This window comes from Carcharodon carcharias, chromosome 20, assembly GCF_017639515.1.
Source record: "Carcharodon carcharias isolate sCarCar2 chromosome 20, sCarCar2.pri, whole genome shotgun sequence".
In the NCBI taxonomy this organism is placed as follows: Eukaryota; Metazoa; Chordata; class Chondrichthyes; order Lamniformes; family Lamnidae; genus Carcharodon; species Carcharodon carcharias.
In genome coordinates this window covers 5943432-5966365 of record NC_054486.1, presented here as the reverse complement: position 1 = coordinate 5966365, position 22934 = coordinate 5943432, and the positions used below count along the sequence as shown (strand labels likewise).

Genomic DNA, 22934 nt, shown 5'->3' with positions numbered 1-22934 from the left:
TGACGGAGTGTGTGAGGAGTGTGGGTGTGAGCTGTGACGGAGTGTGTGAGGAGTGTGGGTGTGAGCTGTGACAGAGTGTGTGATGAAGTGTGTGAGGAGTGTGGGTGTGAGCTGTGACAGAGTGTGTGAGGAGTGTGAGAGGAGTGTGGGTGTGAGCTGTGACGGAGTGTGTGAGGAGTGTGGGTGTGAGCTGTGACGGAGTGTGTGAGGAGTGTGGGTGTGAGCTGTGACAGAGTGTGTGACGGAGTGTGTGAGGAGTGTGGGTGTGAGCTGTGACGGAGTGTGTGAGGAGTGTGGGTCTGAGCTGTGACGGAGTGTGTGAGGAGTGTGGGTGTGAGCTGTGACGGAGTGTGAGGGGAGTGTGGGTGTGAGCTGTGACAGAGTGTGTGTGGAGTGTGGGTGTGAGCTGTGACAGAGTGTGTGACGGAGTGTGAGAGGAGTGTGTGAGGAGTGTGGGTGTGAGCTGTGACAGAGTGTGTGACGGAGTGTGTGAAGAGTGTGGGTGTGAGCTGTGACGGAGTGTGTGAGGAGTGTGGGTGTGAGCGGTGACAGAGTGTGTGACGGAGTGTGTGAGGAGTGTGGGTGTGAGCTGTGACGGAGTGTGTGAGGAGTGTGGGTGTGAGCTGTGACGGAGTGTTTGAGGAGTGTGGGTGTGAGCTGTGACAGAGTGTGTGACAGAGTGTGTGAGGAGTGTGAGAGGAGTGTGGGTGTGAGCTGTGACAGAGTGTGTGACGGAGTGTGTGAGGAGTGTGGGTGTGAGCTGTGACAGAGTGTGTGAGGAGTGTGAGAGGAGTGTGTAAGGAGTGTTTGAGGAGTGTGGGTGTGAGCTGTGACGGAGTGTGTGAGGAGTGTGGGTGTGAGCTGTGACGGAGTGTGAGGGGAGTGTGGGTGTGAGCTGTGACAGAGTGTGTGAGGAGTGTGAGAGGAGTGTGGGTGTGAGCTGTGACGGAGTGTGTGAGGAGTGTGGGTATGAGCTGTGACAGTGTGTGACGGAGTGCGTGAGGAGTGTGGGTGTGAGCTGTGAGGGAGTGTGAGAGGAGTGTGGGTGTGAGCTGTGACGGAGTGTGTGAGGAGCGTGTGAGGAATGTGGGTGTGAGCTGTGACGGAGTGTGTGAGGAGTGTGTGAGGAGTGTGGGTGTGAGCTGTTACGGAGTGTGTGAGGAGTGTGGGTGTGAGCTGTGACGGAGTGTGTAAGGAGTGTGGGTGTGAGCTGTGACAAGAGTGTGTGAGGAGTGTGTGAGGAGTGTGGGTGTGAGCTGTGACGGAGTGTGAGAGGAGTGTGGGTGTGAGCTGTGACGGAGTGTGTAAGGAGTGTGGGTGTGAGCTGTGACAGAGTGTGTGAGGAGTGTGGGTGTGAGCTGTGACGGAGTGTGTGAGGAGTGTGGGTGTGAGCTGTGACAGAGTGTGTGACGAAGTGTGTGAGGAGTGTGGGTGTGAGCTGTGACGGAGTGTGTGAGGAGTGTGGGTGTGAGCTGTGACAGAGTGTGTGAGGAGTGTGAGAGGAGTGTGGGTGTGAGCTGTGACGGAGTGTGTGAGGAGTGTGGGTGTGAGCTGTGACAGAGTGTGTGAGGAGTGTGAGAGGAGTGTGGGTGTGAGCTGTGACGGAGTGTGTGAGGAGTGTGGGTGTGAGCTGTGACGGAGTGTGTGAGGAGTGTGGGTGTGAGCTGTGACAGAGTGTGTGACGGAGTGTGTGAGGAGTGTGGGTGTGAGCTGTGACGGAGTGTGTGAGGAGTGTGGGTGTGAGCTGTGATGGAGTGTGTGAGGAGTGTGGGTGTGAGCTGTGACGGAGTGTGAGGGGAGTGTGGGTGTGAGCTGTGACAGAGTGTGTGACGGAGTGTGAGAGGAGTGTGTGAGGAGTGTGGGTGTGAGCTGTGACGGAGTGTGTGAGGAGTGTGGGTGTGAGCTGTGACAGAGTGTGTGACGGAGTGTGTGAAGAGTGTGGGTGTGAGCTGTGACGGAGTGTGAGGGGAGTGTGGGTGTGAGCTGTGACAGAGTGTGTGAGGAGTGTGGGTGTGAGCTGTGACAGAGTGTGTGACGGAGTGTGAGAGGAGTGTGTGAGGAGTGTGGGTGTGAGCTGTGACGGAGTGTGTGAGGAGTGTGGGTGTGAGCTGTGACAGAGTGTGTGACGGAGTGTGTGAGGAGTGTGGGTGTGAGCTGTGACGGAGTGTGTGAGGAGTGTGGGTGTGAGCTGTGACGGAGTGTGTGAGGAGTGTGGGTGTGAGCTGTGACAGAGTGTGTGACAGAGTGTGTGAGGAGTGTGAGAGGAGTGTGGGTGTGAGCTGTGACAGAGTGTGTGACGGAGTGTGTGAGGAGTGTGGGTGTGAGCTGTGACAGAGTGTGTGAGGAGTGTGAGAGGAGTGTGTAAGGAGAGTTTGAGGAGTGTGGGTGTGAGCTGTGACGGAGTGTGTGAGGAGTGTGGGTGTGAGCTGTGACGGAGTGTGAGGGGAGTGTGGGTGTGAGCTGTGACGGAGTGTGTGAGGAGTGTGGGTATGAGCTGTGACAGTGTGTGACGGAGTGCGTGAGGAGTGTGGGTGTGAGCTGTGACGGAGTGTGAGAGGAGTGTGGGTGTGAGCTGTGACGGAGTGTGTGAGGAGCGTGTGAGGAATGTGGGTGTGAGCTGTGACGGAGTGTGTGAGGAGTGTGTGAGGAGTGTGGGTGTGAGCTGTTACGGAGTGTGTGAGGAGTGTGGGTGTGAGCTGTGACGGAGTGTGTAAGGAGTGTGGGTGTGAGCTGTGACAAGAGTGTGTGAGGAGTGTGTGAGGAGTGTGGGTGTGAGCTGTGACGGAGTGTGAGAGGAGTGTGGGTGTGAGCTGTGACGGAGTGTGTAAGGAGTGTGGGTGTGAGCTGTGACAGAGTGTGTGAGGAGTGTGGGTGTGAGCTGTGACGGAGTGTGTGAGGAGTGTGGGTGTGAGCTGTGACAGAGTGTGTGACGAAGTGTGTGAGGAGTGTGGGTGTGAGCTGTGACGGAGTGTGTGAGGAGTGTGGGTGTGAGCTGTGACAGAGTGTGTGAGGAGTGTGAGAGGAGTGTGGGTGTGAGCTGTGACGGAGTGTGTGAGGAGTGTGGGTGTGAGCTGTGACGGAGTGTGTGAGGAGTGTGGGTGTGAGCTGTGACAGAGTGTGTGACGGAGTGTGTGAGGAGTGTGGGTGTGAGCTGTGACGGAGTGTGTGAGGAGTGTGGGTGTGAGCTGTGACGGAGTGTGTGAGGAGTGTGGGTGTGAGCTGTGACGGAGTGTGAGGGGAGTGTGGGTGTGAGCTGTGACAGAGTGTGTGACGGAGTGTGAGAGGAGTGTGTGAGGAGTGTGGGTGTGAGCTGTGACGGAGTGTGTGAGGAGTGTGGGTGTGAGCTGTGACAGAGTGTGTGACGGAGTGTGTGAAGAGTGTGGGTGTGAGCTGTGACGGAGTGTGTGAGGAGTGTGGGTGTGAGCGGTGACAGAGTGTGTGACGGTGTGTGTGAGGAGTGTGGGTGTGAGCTGTGACGGAGTGTGTGAGGAGTGTGGGTGTGAGCTGTGACGGAGTGTGTGAGGAGTGTGGGTGTGAGCTGTGACAGAGTGTGTGACAGAGTGTGTGAGGAGTGTGAGAGGAGTGTGAGAGGAGTGTGAGAGGAGTGTGGGTGTGAGCTGTGACAGAGTGTGTGACGGAGTGTGTGAGGAGTGTGGGTGTGAGCTGTGACAGAGTGTGTGAGGAGTGTGAGAGGAGTGTGTAAGGAGTGTTTGAGGAGTGTGGGTGTGAGCTGTGACGGAGTGTGTGAGGAGTGTGGGTGTGAGCTGTGACGGAGTGTGAGGGGAGTGTGGGTGTGAGCTGTGACAGAGTGTGTGAGGAGTGTGAGAGGAGTGTGGGTGTGAGCTGTGACAGAGTGTGTGAGGAGTGTGGGTATGAGCTGTGACAGTGTGTGACGGAGTGCGTGAGGAGTGTGGGTGTGAGCTGTGAGGGAGTGTGAGAGGAGTGTGGGTGTGAGCTGTGACGAGTGTGTGAGGAGCGTGTGAAGAATGTGGGTGTGAGCTGTGACGGAGTGTGTGAGGAGTGTGTGAGGAGTGTGGGTGTGAGCTGTTACGGAGTGTGTGAGGAGTGTGGGTGTGAGCTGTGACGGAGTGTGTAAGGAGTGTGGGTGTGAGCTGTGACATGAGTGTGTGAGGAGTGTGTGAGGAGTGTGGGTGTGAGCTGTGACGGAGTGTGAGAGGAGTGTGGGTGTGAGCTGTGACGGAGTGTGTAAGGAGTGTGGGTGTGAGCTGTGACAGAGTGTGTGAGGAGTGTGGGTGTGAGCTGTGACGGAGTGTGTGAGGAGTGTGGGTGTGAGCTGTGACAGAGTGTGTGACGAAGTGTGTGAGGAGTGTGGGTGTGAGCTGTGACGGAGTGTGTGAGGAGTGTGAGAGGAGTGTGGGTGTGAGCTGTGACGGAGTGTGTGAGGAGTGTGGGTGTGAGCTGTGACGGAGTGTGTGAGGAGTGTGGGTGTGAGCTGTGACAGAGTGTGTGACGGAGTGTGTGAGGAGTGTGGGTGTGAGCTGTGACGGAGTGTGTGAGGAGTGTGGGTGTGAGCTGTGACGGAGTGTGAGAGGAGTGTGGGTGTGAGCTGTGACGGAGTGTGTGAGGAGTGTGGGTGTGAGCTGTGACAGAGTGTGTGACAGAGTGTGTGAGGAGTGTGAGAGGAGTGTGGGTGTGAGCTGTGACGGAGTGTGTGAGGAGTGTGGGTGTGAGCTGTGACGGAGTGTGTGAGGAGTGTGGGTGTGAGCTGTGACAGAGTGTGTGAGGAGTGTGAGAGGAGTGTGTAAGGAGTGTGGGTGTGAGCTGTGACGGAGTGTGTGAGGAGTGTGGGTGTGAGCTGTGACGGAGTGTGTGAGGAGTGTGGGTGTGAGCTGTGACAGAGTGTGTGACAGAGTGTGTGAGGAGTGTGAGAGGAGTGTGGGTGTGAGCTGTGACGGAGTGTGTGAGGAGTGTGGGTGTGAGCTGTGACGGAGTGTGTGAGGAGTGTGGGTGTGAGCTGTGACAGAGTGTGTGAGGAGTGTGAGAGGAGTGTGTAAGGAGTGTGTGAGGAGTGTGGGTGTGAGCTATGACGGAGTGTGTGAGGAGTGTGGGTGTGAGCTGTGATGGAGTGTGAGAGGAGTGTGGGTGTGAGCTGTGACAGAGTGTGTGAGGAGTGTGATAGGTGTGTGGGTGTGAGCTGTGACGGAGTGTGAGAGGAGTGTGGGTGTGAGCTGTGACAGAGTGTGTGACGGAGTGCGTGAGGAGTGTGGGTGTGAGCTGTGACGGAGTGTGAGAGGAGTGTGGGTGTGAGCTGTGACGGAGTGTGTGAGGAGTGTGTGAGGAGTGTGGGTGTGAGCTGTGACGGAGTGTGTGAGGAGTGTGGGTGTGAGCTGTGACAGAGTGTGTGAGGAGTGTGGGTGTGAGCTGTGACGGAGTGTGTGAGGAGTGTGGGTGTGAGCTGTGACGGAGTGTGTGAGGAGTGTGAGAGGAGTGTGGGTGTGAGCTGTGACGGAGTGTGTGAGGAGTGTGGGTGTGAGCTGTGACAGAGTGTGTGACGGAGTGCGTGAGGAGTGTGGGTGTGAGCTGTGATGGAGTGTGAGAGGAGTGTGGGTGTGAGCTGTGACGGAGTGTGTGAGGAGTGTGTGAGGAGTGTGGGTGTGAGCTGTGACGGAGTGTGTGAGGAGTGTGTGAGGAGTGTGGGTGTGAGCTGTGACAGAGTGTGAGAGGAGTGTGGGTATGAGCTGTGACGGAGTGTGTAAGGAGTGTGGGTGTGAGCTGTGACAGAGTGTGTGAGGAGTGTGGGTGTGAGCTGTGACGGAGTGTGTAAGGAGTGTGGGTGTGAGCTGTGACAGAGTGTGTGAGGAGTGTGGGTGTGAGCTGTGACGGAGTGTGTGAGGAGTGTGGGTGTGAGCTGTGACGGAGTGTGTGAGGAGTGTGGGTGTGAGCTGTGACGGAGTGTGAGAGGAGTGTGGGTGTGAGCTGTGACAGAGTGTGTGAGGAGTGTGATAGGTGTGTGGGTGTGAGCTGTGACGGAGTGTGAGAGGAGTGTGGGTGTGAGCTGTGACAGAGTGTGTGACGGAGTGCATGAGGAGTGTGGGTGTGAGCTGTGACGGAGTGTGAGAGGAGTGTGGGTGTGAGCTGTGACGGAGTGTGTGAGGAGTGTGTGAGGAGTGTGGGTGTGAGCTGTGACGGAGTGTGTGAGGAGTGTGGGTGTGAGCTGTGACAGAGTGTGTGAGGAGTGTGGGTGTGAGCTGTGACGGAGTGTGTGAGGAGTGTGGGTGTGAGCTGTGACGGAGTGTGTGAGGAGTGTGAGAGGAGTGTGGGTGTGAGCTGTGACGGAGTGTGTGAGGAGTGTGGGTGTGAGCTGTGACAGAGTGTGTGACGGAGTGCGTGAGGAGTGTGGGTGTGAGCTGTGATGGAGTGTGAGAGGAGTGTGGGTGTGAGCTGTGACGGAGTGTGTGAGGAGTGTGTGAGGAGTGTGGGTGTGAGCTGTGACGGAGTGTGTGAGGAGTGTGTGAGGAGTGTGGGTGTGAGCTGTGACAGAGTGTGTGAGGAGTGTGGGTATGAGCTGTGACGGAGTGTGTAAGGAGTGTGGGTGTGAGCTGTGACAGAGTGTGTGAGGAGTGTGGGTGTGAGCTGTGACGGAGTGTGTAAGGAGTGTGGGTGTGAGCTGTGACAGAGTGTGTGAGGAGTGTGGGTGTGAGCTGTGACGGAGTGTGTGAGGAGTGTGGGTATGAGCTGTGACGGAGTGTGTAAGGAGTGTGGGTGTGAGCTGTGACAGAGTGTGTGAGGAGTGTGGGTGTGAGCTGTGACGGAGTGTGTAAGGAGTGTGGGTGTGAGCTGTGACAGAGTGTGTGAGGAGTGTGGGTGTGAGCTGTGACGGAGTGTGTGAGGAGTGTGGGTGTGAGCTGTGACGGATTGTGAGAGGAGTGTGGGTGTGAGCTGTGACGGAGTGTGAGTCAAGTGTGGGTGCGAAGCTGGGACAGCAGCCCAACTCCCAACATCACTTAAATGCCCCCCAAACCTAACCCCTCCCTCTCCCACGCACCTCACATGCCCCAATGCTGCCCTATGCCTCCTCAGATTCTCCCATGACACCCCATGTCCTCTTACACACCCGCAAGCCACATCTAAGAAACCACCCTCCCCTACCATGTACCCTCTGTATTTACTTGGCCAGTATACACTATGTACAGTTCTCATAAGCCAACCATTAGGAATGGGAATTATTTTTAAAAGAGAACCCTGAATTCAAACTCACTCTCATTGATTCTAGGCCAAAAGACCCAAGGAAAAAGTGGTTGTAATCACAGAATTGTTACAGCATAGAAAGAGGCCATTTGGCCCATCTTGTCTGCGCTGGCTCTACGATTGAGCAATTCTCCTAGTGCCGTTCACCCGCCTTCTCCCCTATAACCCTGTACATTCTTCCTTTTCAGATAAGAGTTCAATTCCCTTTTGTATGCTTCGATTGAACCTGCCTCCACCACACACTCAAGCAGCACATTCTCGTTGCATGAAAATGTTTCTGCTCAAGTCGCTACCACTTCTTTTGCCAATTGCCTTAAATCTGTGCCCTTTTGTTCTTGATCTTTCTACCAATGGGAACAGCTTTTCTCTATCTACACTGTCCAGACCCCTCATGATCTTGAATACCTTTATCAAATTTCCTCTCAACCCTCTCTTCACCAAGGGAAACAGGCCCAACTTCTCCAATCTATCAACATAACTGAAGTTCCTCATCTCTGAAATCATTCTCGTGAATCTGTTTCTGCATTCACTTTAATGCCTTCACATCTTTTCTAAAGTGTGGCACCCAGAACTGGACACAATACTCCAGCTGAGGCCGGATCAGTGTTTTACACAAGTTTAACATAACTTTCTCATTTTTGTACTCTACACCATTATTAATAAAGCCTAGAATGCTGTTTGCTTTGTTAACCGTATTCTCAATCTTTGTTGTCACCTTTAAAGAATGATGCACATATACATCTAAGTCGGGCACCCCTTTCAGAACTGTATTGTCTCTCTGTGTTCTTCCTACCAAAACAAATCACTTGACATTGAAGGGTCATGAGGACTCGAAACGTCAACTCTTTTCTTCTCCGCCGATGCTGCCAGACCTGCTGAGTTTTTCCAGGTAATTCTGTTTTTGTTTTGGATTTCTCGGTATTACTTGTCTACGCATTCGACTGATCTGTCAGTGTTCTTTCTGAAATTCTACACTATCCTCCTCATTTTTGTATTATCCACAGTTTTTGAAATTGTGCCCTGTATATCAAGCTCTAGGTTGTTAATATATATCAGGCAGAGGAAGGGTGCTAACACTGACCTCGGGGGAACTCCACTACAGCTGTTCCTCCAGTACGAAAAGCTTCCATGAATCACTTCTCTCTGTCTCCTGTCACTTAGCCAATTTCATATCTAAGTTGCTACTGTCCCTTTTATCCATGAGCTCTAACTTTGCTCACACATCAACTGCGTGGCATTTTATCAAATGCCTTTTGCAAGTCCATGTACACCACATCAACAGCATAACCCTCTGTTACCTCATAAAAAAGTCCAGCAAGTTAGTCGAACACAATTTTCCCTTAACAAATATGTGCTTGCTTTCCTAACTAACCTACATTTTCCCATGTTAATTAACTCTTGTGTAATCCAGGGAGGTCTGGATTTGTTTATCCTACCTTTCCCCTTTGTGGGAATATATCTTCACAGTGCCAGAATTATCTGTTCTTTATAAGTAGCCCATTGTTCAGTTACTGTTTTGCCTGCCAACCTTTGCTTCCAATTTATCTGGCCTTTAAATGTCTATTGGGTTTATGAACAAACAAGAAACCACATCAAAGACATAGAGCAGAATTTTTGGGTCAGCGAGCGAGGGCGCGGCCTGTTCGCTGGCACGTAAAATGACACGTGGTGATGTTGGAAGTGTGTCCCGACGTCACCACGTGGTCATTTAGACTTCCAGTTCGGCAAGCGCGCAGCCGAGTCAGCTGTGCACCCGCCGAACTGTCAAAGGCCCATTAAGGCCTTTGCATTTTTCATGGAACCTCATCCACAGGTGGGCTGAGGGTTTCATGAAGTTTTTATAAATTAAATGAAGTTTTTCATTAATGTTCCTTGACATGTCCCAGCTCATGTGACACTGTCACATGAGGGGACTTGTCTTAAAATATTTTCTTTCCTTTATTTAGCTTTTAAAACCTTTAACTAATCTCCCTGAGGCACCTCTGTGCTTCTAGGGGATTTCTGCGCTCTTGAGCGCAGGCCCTGACTCAAGAATCCCCCTCGCCCACTCAGTGGGTGCACAGCGCTTCCGGGTGCTTGTCTGTGCGGGCCCTAATTGGCCTGCCCATGTAAAATGGCAGAGCGGACCCGATTGGGTTCGCACCCGCTCCCAATTGCTCCCATACAACACCTCCCCACACTCCCCCCCGCCCCCCATAATTCAACCCATAATCTGTTATTATAGGCTTGTAAAATTTTCAATAATTCTTGGATCAATAAGGCCACCTGCTAACCAAAGTTTTTGAAAGTCAGCCAAGCATTCCTTATGGAACAGCTATCATAACAAAACCCTCCCTCTCCAGCACAGGCAGAACAGTTCCATTTCAGAGTGAAGTGCCTGTAAATCATTGGAGGGGGAGTGGTGCAGACCATTTGTTTCTACCTTCAGAAGCAGAGTTTCTTTTTAAACCAGCGAGATCTGTCAGTCCAATTAAATTGCAGCATGAAACATGACAGTAGAGGGCATTCTTTTTCTTTTTACAGTTTTTAATACATTATGGTACTTTCTCCACTGGAAAAGTACTGTAATGCATGTGAACAATTTTATAATGCTGGTCAATCTAAGGGTCAACTTACCTTTAAAGGATGGCTTCCCATGATGTATCATGGCATTAAAAACAAATGTACATTACAGCACAGCATCTAATCGTGAATTTGAATGTGTCAAAACATTTTACACTTACATTTCAGAACGCTCCCGACTCCTCAGCTGGCTTTCCAATTTCTTCACAAAGTCTCAAACCTGACGTACTTTTAATGGTCTTTCAAATCTCCACGCCACCAGATGAAAATTGTGTGTGCAGGAAGAAATCCGATTTTCATCCCCTGTTTACAATGTGTAACCCGACCTCAGTGGGTGGGTGTGCATTTTGCACACGAGGCATTCCCAATCCACAAAGGCGCCGGGTTGGGAACACGGTAGAAAAATCAAAGATTTCCTGCAAAAAAATTTAAGCGTGTGGCCATTTGAGTACTGAAAAGTGTCTCTGTACCCAGGTGAAAGTTTGCCCCCATGTCTCTGCTGTACTGAAGATTTTTTTTAATTGGGCTTTACAGCGCCGCATAAGTGTACAGCAGTGATTGTGAGCCTCAGTTTTCCATTTCTGGAATTGGCAGATTGTTTAGACTTGCACTTGCTCAGATAAGGATTAGATACTTAAAGGACAAGCTTAGACAAATGTTCAAAGCTTTGATGAGACCCACTGAGCAAGCCCTATCCTCAGATGAAAAATCTGAATTTCTCCCACAGAAGCCTGAATGAGATCATGGAAACAGATCGATGGCCTTCTGTTCCATGGGAATTTTTTTTTTTTCAATACAGTAGAATACCCTCTAAAATGCTTTGGACTATCTAAGTCCAACTGGCTTTCATTTCTATATTTCTCTGCATAGATTTGTTTTTCAGTGTTATTCCAAAAATGTTCACATTCACCAGAAACCATAAATTCAATTCAATTTTGATGCTTTGGGAAAAGCTACTCTGATGTAATCTGTGCAACAAAGCAAAAAAACATACATTGATTACCAATTTAAAACAGTGAACCATCACTGTTGCTGAATAAACAGGCACTGAACAGAATAGGTTGATGCTCAAGTTACATATTGATCAGACAAAGTTTTTTGTTGAAATCAAGATAATTTTTTCTTACAAGTTGGCAGAGTTGAGGGCTTAATTTTGGCAAAATATCTGAGGAAAGAACAGTTTCAATTATATTAGTTGAACAGCACAGCTGCTAATGATGATGTATTAAAATGGAGTACATGGAAGAGGTCAGAATTGGAGGAGTGCAGAGATCGCAGACCATTGTAGGGCTAGAGGAGATTACAGAGATAGAAAGGGGCAAGACCATGGAAGGATCTGAAAACAAGCCTCAGAATTTTAAAACTGATCAGCTCCCACTCTGGCAACCCATGCAGATCAACAAATAAAGAGGCCATGGGTGAATAAAACTTTGTACGAGTTAGGTCATGAGTAGCAGCTTTTTGGATGAGTTCAAGTTCATGATGGGAGAAAGATGAGAGGCTGGGCAGGAGGATAATGCTGTAGTCATGTCTAGAGGTAACAAACAGATGGATGAGGCTTTAGCAGCAGCAGAGCTGAGGTGGACAGATTTGGGCAATGTTGTGGAAGTGGAAGCAGGCAGTAAACAAGTGGTAACACCTGATAACAGTGCAGCAAGCCAAGGACAGAGATATTCCAATGAAGCTGAAATTAGCTTCAGGAACAGCACCTCGATTTTCAATTATGCATTTTACAGTTTTACTGACTCAACACTGAGTTCAACAAATTCGGATCATAAACTGTCCCAATGTCTTTCTTTGTCTTGGCATGTTTTGGGTTTTTCTCTCGTCTTTGCTTTCAGGCAGTAGCACACCTGTTCTAGGCACATCTTTTGTTCCTTTGTTGCTTTTCATTCCCCATCACCACTCCCTTTGGCTCTGGAAGACTAACTTTTCTGTCATTCAATCTCTCCTATCTTCTGCCCTATCATGGACCTTCCTTTTGTCCTTGTCCCACCCAACCTTGGTTAAAACCTATTACATCTCTAACGTTTCCCAGTTCTGGTGAAAGCTCATTGAGCTGAAACATTAACTCTGTTTTACTCTCTCTACAGATGCTGCCTAACCTGCTGAGTTTCAATGCCTGTTTCTCAAAAACTGGCTATGGACATGGAACAAATGTTTTCTGACATCTGACTTTCTCTGATTTCCTGTAAGGAACTATATTTGGGACCTCACCCATTTAAAATGGCTGAAATTGGAATTTCACAGCACTGAGGCATCTCGCACATTAATCTATGTACACATTGGAACCCAACACACCATACCAGCATATTTTCAATTCTCCTATAACTCGTACTTGCTTCATCACCCCTGCCCATCCATGGTAACTTGCTTGGTTAGAAAACCAAAGATAATTAGCCTTCGAAAATTACAAAAACTACGCTAAAGCAAATTTGGACAAAGTAGAAACGAAGGTATCTCTTCCCCTCTACAGATTGCAGACTTTCGGTAAAAGGTCAAATGTGACTGCCTATTGAGATTTGGCCTCGAATTCTTGGCTCCAGTTGAGAGTTATGGGGTTCCCAAAACAACAGCAAAAAAAAAAAACAATTCCGCAGGTTCCCCAAAACATTTATATAGAATACAGATTTGGTCTTTAAGGAGAGGGGGATGAGAGGCAAAGAGTTCACATAATAAAGAAAGCTCTGAAGGGTCATACAGACTCGAAACATCACCTCTGCTGCTCTCTCCACAGATGCTGTCAGACCTGCTGAGTTTTTCCAGCATTTTCTGTTTTTGTTTTAAGACTTCCAGCCTCTGCTGTATTTTGCTTTTATGCCTTTATATGGATTAATTACAGTTTATTTGATAACAGCTTAGGTAAAGCAATTGAATTTGTCCAACTTGTGATTCTAATCTTATATTTAGTGTGATGGTGCTGAAGGATTAATACACAGATCCTCAGTGATTACGATACAAAACTAAACATGTTCTTATGCAGAATGTCAACTGAAACAACACTGATTAATAAGCAAATTAGAATAGAAAAAAATATTTGTTGTGTTAGGGGTTTTAGTGAGGTCAAGCACTGCAGGAAAACAGAGAAGAGGTCATTTAATTTCTGAAAATGATTTCATAAATTGAATGGGCTCCAGACATATGGCATAGTAATATTAAAATTGAAAATTCCAAGTGCAGGAAACAGATATTCAAAGATTTTAGTTATTTAATCTTTGGAGCTGCAATATTTTTAACAACTGGGAGCTTAAACCCTATCTTGGAACAATAAATCATGCTGCTGCCAGGCTATTTAGGCAATAATTTTTATGTGTAAGTGGCTAACAGCATGAAAACTAGTTAAGTCTTTGATGTTAATGGGGTCAGAGCTATGATAAATTATCTTCAACCTTATTTTGGCAAAAGTAATGACAGCTGTACAAAAATTCCAGGAAAATATGGAATGGTATGATTAACAAGTCACTTGCACCACCATTTCCTCTTGGTTTTTCCATTCAACTCCTGCTGTGACATAGATGTACCATTAATAATAGTGCAAGTTCCCTGGAAATTCTGAGGTATTCATTAGATAAGTTCTACTTAACAGGAAGGATCAATATAATTCAAACTTTGTTTTTTTTTACAAACTCAGCACTGAAACTTCACACAATTGCACAGCATTTCTGTGGACATCAATTCAATTAGGAGTTAATAACTTTGCAGTCAATGGAACATAAGAGTTTGGAAGAAATGCAACTGGCTAGGTGTGCCCCAGTTGTCTAGCTAACAAAAGCTGATCAGCATTTTATTTTGTCACAGTCATTCTAAATAACGAATGTCTAATCATTCAAGCTTGGGTGCTGTCAAGTCCTTTTTTTACATTCGAGACCAAAAATTGTTTTCTCTCAGCGATGCCCTTAAAGTGATAATGGAAAAAACAAAAATCAATTTGTTTCCTAGGCAACAAGCAAGCCTTATTCTGAGTCTTATTAACTCAAAGATTGTGTACATTATGCTTCCAGCCCTGGTCTTTCTTCAGATAAACCTAATCTTGGTCAGCACACAATAGTGATAAATTGCTCATGTCGGCTAATCTCACTATGCTACTTACCTATAAAGTATGTCGACAGGTCAGAGATTACCTTTCTCCAACCTTTTCCAATTTACTGCTGTACTGCAAATGGATTATCAACACACTGATGTGAATGTTAATCACTGTTACTCTTACAAACAAATGTCAGCATGTTATTTATCACAGAATAATGAACTTAAAGTGCACAGAGTCTGCTCACACCACCAAGATGTCACAAGGACAACTACAATTCAGCTTTAAAGGCTGGGAGGGTGATGGTAGTGCTGAGGTTTTGAGGAAAAAGATTTGTTATACTCTTATATCTGACTCCCAATTCATCATAAATTGTGGAAACAATTTCCATTAATACAAGTGCATCAAGTTTGATCATTATTCTCCAAATAAAACCAGCACTTGGGTCAAAGAAACTGCAACAGAGAAAGCCTCCAACCTACCATGATATTGCTGACAGAAAGAGACATGACAGTGAAACTTTTCATGTTGCACTCGTCAGGACAGATTCGCAAAAATACCAAATCTCAAAGGGGAAACGACAATTTATATTGCATGATAAGAAGGTGCTGACTGCTTGGCAAGTGAGCTCGGATTGGTAGAGGCATTGTCATTGAGAATTAATCAGGGACTAGTTGACTACCAAGCTTTTGTTCAAATTCAAACCAGGCAAATCAACTCCAGTCAAGGCAATGAACCAGGGGGTGGCTGTCCCCCAAGCTTTTGTTTTGTTGAAAAAGGCACAATGTGTGGACAGGTTATTTCTGTTTGCAAAAGACATACATGAATATACATGGCTTCTAGCATGCATAAGTGAGCCACACTGCAAGCCTGACTGACCAGCTTAAATTGGTTGTGAGTGTAATTCTTAATAGCACAATAGGATTGTCTATCAGGTGTCGTCCAATCACAGAATCACATCTAATGTTAAACACTATGTTCTGAGTTTTGCAATGCAAAATAAATTGTTGCAATATAAATCATTATTCCCTTTGAGATTTGGTATTCTTGCGAGTCTGTCCTGATGAGTGCAAGATGAAAAGCTTTGACAGCATGCCTCTTTTTTTCAGTTCTCAAGTTCTGTACTACCAAGCAATCATTTGTATACTATAATATTCTATAATTTTGCACTTTAATACACAAATCTATATTGTGCATTCAAAAGTAATATTGAAATCTGCAGTGGTTAGTGACATACAGATCCCAAGATAACCATCACTGCACTAGAGGTATAACAATTTTCTTCGAAATAAATATGAAATGATACAAGGAATGCAACATGGAAAAATGCATGATCAGTTTATATAACTTATTTTTCATTTCACTCTTAATTAGACATTCTCCCCTCCTTTCATGGAAGTTTTGACTCTGATGGAGTTTATTTCATAGGCACAAGTCATCTTTTAGTAGCCTGCCAAGATGGTCAACATACGTGTGAGTCTTGAGAGTGACGTTCATCATGCTGTTGGGCCAACTGAACCTGGCCCTGTCTTATCCACTAAACATGTTCTTCACACAAAGGTCTGCATCAGGAGTGTGAATGATAGCTGTTTTTCTCTCCCTAACCAAGAGCACTGAAATGATTAGTGGCGCACCAGCGATCACACTGCCTGAGATCATCTCTTTCCACATGGATGAGAATTGAATTTGTGATTAGTTTATATGGCTCAACTACTCATTGTACAACTTTGGAGAAGTCCTAAAAAAAATTGTTCTAGATTCTTCCATTGTAATCTGTATGTAGGAGTGAGGGGATTGCTCACTGTTCAAATACAAGACATATTACTGTGATTGTCGGTTATGTATAATGAAAAGCTTGTATTTGGGAGGGGATTTAAAAGATTAGGAATTGACACTTTACATGGGAAAGTTCTGGTCTCACGATAATTCCCAGTTTGCAGATACTCTGTTAACATTTATACTGCAGCATTCATGTGCCTCCTTTTCCCTTGGTTTATCTTCACTTTTAAAAACTGATAGAAGCATTTAATCATTCAGAACAGCTACTGATAAACAATTTCACATCGATCCAAGGAGAGTCAAGAAGAGTACACTGGCTATAAGCAGTGTCACTGTTCAAAGCACTTGACAAAGTACCTTATAAAATGCGGAATGTAAATACTTTATGTTTAAGGGCAGGCATGCATTATTTCCACTGATGATAGTACAATAATAACTTGAGTAAGGTAAATTGCGTTTCTCGGAATGACATCAGGGAGCCTACTTCTCATGGGTAACAAGATCAGAGATTGGAAAACATGGGTGTCTTCCCATGAGCCCTCTCACGAAGACAAACAGCCTACAAGTTAAAAGAGGGAAAAGAGCAGCACACTGCTTAATGTTCAGCACCATTCTCTCCCAGAGCCTGAGCAACAAGGTAAAAATACCTTTTGACACACACGACTTAAGAAAACTGGTTTGCTGTTAATTTCTTGAAAACATTTTAAGAAACATCAATTTTATTAGGTTTTAGGTACATGTTAATATCTCGTTGACCTGGGAACATCAGCAAATTCAATTTCTTCAGCGCTAGAAACTAATTTGGCTGACTCATGTGTTATCATATGTATGCACATTTACATAGGGAACAGAAGGTTGTCACACAACATGATAATATTCTGCATTTTGCACAGCAGCATGTATTTATCTCAGCTTTTACTCTTACTCATCTACTGCTTATTTTATGCACAATATAACATTCCAATACAGGCCACAGATGTTAGACAATGTTATCATCATCCTGCTTGGATTGAGTTTTTACAATGCAACACAGCTATTGTTCAATCATGTGTTACTTTACAGAACAATCCTTGACCTTGTCAGTATTTGAAACTAAGGATGACATTTAGCAATATTGTGATACAGTTGTGAAAAACAAAATGTATTTTACACTGTGATAAGCAGAAGGAATAACTTTGTAATATATTGTAGCAACTTGGTTTTCAGTTCCATTCACCTCAAGAGCATAAATTGCAGCGCAGAAGAGTAATATACTTGGAAAATTCCCATGTTAGAAAAGCGTTGTTGGGATATTTTTTGTATGGCACAAAGAAATTTAACACTAATAAATAGTGTACAATTTTCTGTAACTTTCTTATTTTTTAACTTTTGATAATGGACATTAACAGCAAACATTATGGCCATTTCTATATTGTTAAAAGCATTCATCTTCAGAAACAGGTAATTTAGCAATCAGCAGGCAAATAAAACATTGCAGAAAAGTCCTGTAGCTAGACAGTTTGTACGTACTTGGATAGTATTTTCCATGACTGCTTTTGTTGCAGAAGGTTCTACAATAATAGGATTAATGCTGCTTTTAAGAAAACAAAACCAGGGACCTTTTTACACATTATGCCATCAGGGTCATGCACTAGATTGGATTTTATGGCAACAAATTGTATTCATTCGGCATCTTAAACATAGTAAAAATCCCAAAGTGCTTCACAGGAGTGTCATCAAACACAATTTTTAACTGAACTATATGAGGAGAGATTTGGACAGATGACCAAAAGTTTGGACAAAAAAGTATGTTTTAAGGAACGTCATAATGGACAGAGGGGAAACAAGCTTAGGAAAGGAACTCCAAAACGTAGGGCCTAAGGAGCTGAAGGCACCGCCACTGGTGGTGCAGTGATTAAAATCGGGGTTGCACAAGAGGCCATAATGAAGGGGTGCAGAGGTGTCGAAGGCTTGTAGGGCTGGAAGATATTAGAGACAGGGAGAGGTGGCCATGGAAGATATCAAAGTGTAATTTGAACCCAATGGATACAGAACATCTTTCAATTTTAAATGTTTCAAACACCTTTAGGTACGGTGCAGCACTGAGCAGATATAATGCAGCCTTGTATTGCTCTGTTAAAGGCCTTTTTCTTTACCTCAACAAAGCAATCCTCTCCTGTACATGGGTGGAATTTCCATTTTGTGTGCTCTACCACATTTAAAGATCTAAGCAACCAAAGCCATGGATTAAGCATCAAATGATGCTGAATGAAGGTATTTTCACATTGCAAAATAAAATCTTTCAGTTGCTCTGCGATCAGCCAATGTCATTTCACTTTGTACTCAATAGCTTTATGGGAGAGGGCTCCTGCTGGTTCCACACTGATTGAAGCATAGGTCCCAAAAATAAAATCCACCCTAAACACTGCTATACAGGTTTATCAGCTCCATAAATTATGAGACTACAATGATTCCCAATTTTAAGTCACTGGTTTATTTTTGGAAGTGAGACACACACGTACACAGACACACACACGTACACAGACACACACACATGCGGACACAAGTTGCATTGTCAATAAAGCTTATATCTGGTCTTACCTCATTCCGGAACAACAATACCAAACATTTGATGAATTCATCATTAACACATTGGAACGTGTCCACTGTGTCATCTACAAAATGGTTAGCTAGGACACAGGAGTGACATCATGATACACAATGGTAATAATAACTAATCTAGTTTAGATAACTAGCATTGTCATCTTCATGTTACATTCAGCTGAGCACACAGATGGCTTATTTCTGGCAAAAGGCAAAATGGTTAGTGAAGAGAAAGCTGGAAACAAAAAAGTACAAGACAAATACACATTTTCTGTTCTCACCAGAAAGTTAATCAGTTAAAATAAAAGGAAAGTTCATAATATTTCAGGATGTTCTTTAATAAACAGCATCATATTTTTGCTGTGGAATAAGCACGCTTGTCTACTCTAAAGCTAGTTATTAACGAGTGTACCTGTTACAAAATATTCAAGTCCAGGAAAGGTCTCCTTCGCAATGTAGCTGCACAATGTTCTCTATACCTGTGAAAGTATGGTGTAGATGGTAGATGATACTGTACCTGATTGGCTCTGGTGGTGGTCATGGGGTCAGATGGAGAGGACTTGGTGGTAGTTGGGGAAGATGGCAATGTCTGGGAATAAAGCAATTCAGGAGGAAATCACCAACCTTAAGCCTTATACTGAACAATCCCATGCAATAAATTCCAAACAGTCCAAGGTAGCTTACTTTGGCTAATATTTTAGGCATTATTTCCATAATTATTTATCCACAGCCACCTCATGCCAATGAAGGATGGATGAGATTTACGATGAAGAGCTGGTGTCTAGAGAAATATTCTGTTTCTCGTCAATATATTTTAAATTATGGTGCCAATGTGATGATTCAATAGGTTTAAATAGGTCAAGGATTTTTCAATAATTTTCAATTATTGCTACCCACTGTAGCAAAAACAGAACAGAACAAATACACAGCTTTTTTGAGCACGAAGAAATATCATGAATAATTTTGAGCAAATTCTTTAAGTTTGAACAACATTTCTCTGTACACATTTCAGTAAAACTAATTTTCTGCATCTACCTCTGAATTGGAGTCATAATTACAATAAAGGCTTTATCAATTTATACACTAAGTAAATGTCATATATACTATGCTGACAGTTCAAGGAATTTAGGATATCATCTCTGCCAGGACTGTTGTATGAGCCTGGAGAGACTTTCCTCGGTACTGAGTCTAACACTGATTATATGTAAAATAACCCGTAAACCTGACTCCATAATAAAAAGAGTTGCATTAAAGTTAAATACGTTGATGCATGGTATGATCATATTGTATTGTAAGTCAGTATGCCATGCCAAATGAAGATATTCAAATTCTTGAACTAGTCTTTAAAGATTAGTCGAAGTCAAAGAGTAATTTATTATCAACGTACCAGTATTCCAGAATAATTTTTGGGATTTAAAACTCAAAACAGGATTTATGTCTGGTACCTTATTACAAATATATTTCAGAGTCATTTTAAGTTTGGAAAAATGTCAACATCAGTATATCTGATTTTCTCAGAAATCTGCATTCAAACCATTTTTTGTTGGCCACTTTTGCTAAGTTTTTCTTGCATTGCCGAAATGTTATTCAAAAAGCTTAAAGGAAGACTGTCTGCAAAAAAAAAATCCTATTTAGTGAACTCTGTAATGGGAAAATAACTTTTTTCAATCCCTCTTGCACTATACTGAATATATTTTAAATTGTAAAATGTCACATCTGTCAACATTTCCACATGTAAGATTTGCACATTCTTATTAATCAGGCAGCTTTGCCTTCGATATAGCCAAACACCAAATATGCAATGGGGTTTGTGAAGTATTCATACGGAGGGTAAAAAAAATGTTCCGTTAATACTCAAGAGGGTTTTTATAATACAGACCCACTTCAAAAAGTGGTTTTGTGCATTCTGAGTTTCACCTGCTAAGGCTGTTTTGTTGACGGGTCTGGTTTTACAGGAGGGAGGGTGAAAGAGGTAGCAAAAAGACATGACCACACACAGCATGAATGGCTCAATCCATCTCTGACCTCTTTCTTGCCCCATTTAGGCAGTGAAGCCATTTCAGCATCATTTACATGTAGAGAATAGAAGAAATAAGATGAACAAGACAAGGTTGAGAAACGTAATTTAAATCAGAGGAAGAGAATTTGGAAAACAAAGCAAGACATAAATCTACCTTGCATTAAGAAAAAATAGTTATTAGAGCAAAAAATTTCAAACCATAGAGGCAGACTTCAACATAGACACAAAATTTCACATGAGGAATAAACACTCAACTAAAATGGGAAACTTTGACTCAAAACTAAAACAAAACGAAAACATGGTTCAGGCGCCTCCTGGATTGACTGGTTAATCTTTCAGGCACCTGATGTGAGCAACCCTGGAGAAAACTGGAAACTGAGTTGACGGGCAAAGCATGTGCTCCAACGGGAAGGAGACAGAGCTTTACTGGGCTAGCATGCTGCACATTCAGCATGGGGCAGACAGGATTCAGTTATCAAATTAAACTGTGCGAGCAGCACCTTTCTCAAATAATAGCTGCTTGGTGGCAGCAGCAGCTGTTATAAGGTGGCATTTGTGCAAACTTTTGGATTGCAACCTGTGCCTTTACCCATTTGCCTACGCACCATTTCACTGAAGATTTTAAATGGTTCGCCAACCCTTCCTAATTGTCCGGGGCTCTCCTGGAGTGGGAGGTGAGTCTCTCAGGCACTGCTACAAACAATCTGGGAGAGAAGAAAGGCTTTGCACCTGAGGTTTGTGCCTACTTCCCCGCTAGTCCGACTGCTCTTCAATCACAAGGCCTCGACATTCCCACCGGGACACTCTGACTTATTGGCCGGAATTTTCCAGCCCCTCAAGCCAGTGGGACCTTCCAGTCCTGACAATGTGAATGGAGATGTCAGTGGCTTGCTGGCCCCACTGTATGGGAACCTGCCGCACGGGGGCGGGGGGGGGTGGGGGCGGGGTGGGGGGTGGGTGTGTGGTTGGTGGTGGTCTGGCTTGAAAATTCTGGCCATTATTTACAATATTGGTGCTGTAAAGATACTAAGGTACCAGGATTGGAGTTTGGCAACTTAAAAAGGGTCAAAGTTTAATTTTCTCTTCGCATTGATGGCATCCCACATAATTCCTTTTGAATTCACATTGTATGAAAATAGTTACTTAAATTTCCCCTCTGCTACGCATTTGGTTGCATAAAGCAAAAAAAAAAATGACTGAGGTCCAAGGTCTGTTGGAGGTAATAAATACGTTGATTCCTTTTTTTTGCCAAAGGTCAGCATGTAGAAATCAATTTGCCCACTTTGCATATGGAGTATACCCTCAGGGTCCCAAATTTAAAGATAACAGCAGTGATACAGACTACCTGGTGGGATACTATACTTGATTCAAGTTACTTCGACCTGTCTCCTGTTTTATATCAACAATGAACTTGGAGATTTTGCTTGCAAATGCAAATGTAATTTCCTTGTGCAGAATTTGTTGGTTTTACCTCTTCCGGTGGACACCAGCTTCAATGCAGAGCCATACGCCATGCACAACCGTGCTTGGGAGGCTGAGCTATAAAACTTGTTTAGGGGTCACATCCTTCCTACAAATATGCGTCTTTTAGACAGAGCTACTGGTAGCAATTCTCTTGACTATCCAGGAAATGAAGGATGAGGCTCATAGACACTGCTGCTAGCAGTGTGGGTGAAAAGTAGAGCCCTTGCAGTTACATACTTCCTTTGGCTGCTTGCGGACAGCTGCCCAGTTCTGGAAACATCTTGCACATACAACTGCTAGCACAAACCATGGGAAAGACAATTAATGACAGGGGAACCATCTTTTGGAACATTAATGCAATAATATTTGTAAACTGTGGGCAAATGTCATATGATTAAACACTCAATCAGAGTTAGCAAACCAATGGACTCAGCTATTCCTAGGTCCATGAATCTGTCATCAGTAAGAGGGAGGTGGCACGTCAGTATAAAAGTAACTGCATTCTCTTTTGGAACAGGAATAGATCATTGGTCCCTCAAGCTTGCTTCGCCATTTTACTGAGATCCTGGCTGATTTGTGACTTAACCCTATATACCCAGCTTTGCTCCATGTCCCAAAGGCAGTTGGTTAACAAAAGTCTATTAACTATCATCTATCTATCAGATTTAAAATTAATAATTGACCTACCATTAATTGCAAATGTGTGGAAGAGAGTTCCAAACTACCATCACTCTTTGTGCAGAAATGTTTTCTAGCTTCACTGCTGAAAGGTCTTTCTCTAACTTTTACACTATGACCCCTAGACTTAGACTTTCCAGCCAGCAGAAATAGTTTTTCTCTATCTACCCTCTTAAAAACTCTGATCAAATCGCCCAATAACCTTAATTCAAGGAAATATACACCTAGGTTGTATAATCTCACTTGTAATTTAAGCCTTGGCGTCCAGATATCATTCACTGTTTTTCCCCCAAGGCTAATACATCTTTCCTAAGGTGTGGTGCACATAGTTGAACAGATGTGGTCCAACTAGGGCTTTGTACTGTTGTAGTATAAATTCTACCATCTTGTTTTCTAGTCCTCTAGATGCAAAGGGCACCATTCTACCAGCCTTTTTGATTGATATTTTCTGTGCCTGTTCCTTACATTTTCTTGATGCATTTACAGGGAAACCTAAGTACGTTTGGGCCTCCACCAAATCTAGTTTTCAACATTTAAAAAGTAATCTGTCCTATCCCTTTTAAGGTCCAAACTGGAGGACCTCACATTTGCCTCTGTTGAAATCCATTTGCCACA

The 22934-nt window shown here is 44.7% G+C and overlaps 1 protein-coding gene across 3 annotated transcripts in view; it reads right to left on the bottom strand.

The window, feature by feature from the left end:
- Positions 1–22934, bottom strand: part of LOC121292767 (RNA-binding protein Nova-1) — a 284122-nt gene that overhangs the window by 71280 nt on the left and 189908 nt on the right. For all 3 annotated transcript variants that reach the window (XM_041215134.1, XM_041215132.1, XM_041215133.1), the window contains exon 4: positions 18675–18746. In XM_041215134.1, the coding sequence (XP_041071068.1) occupies positions 18675–18746 (72 nt within the window). The remainder of the gene's footprint in view (positions 1–18674; positions 18747–22934) is intronic.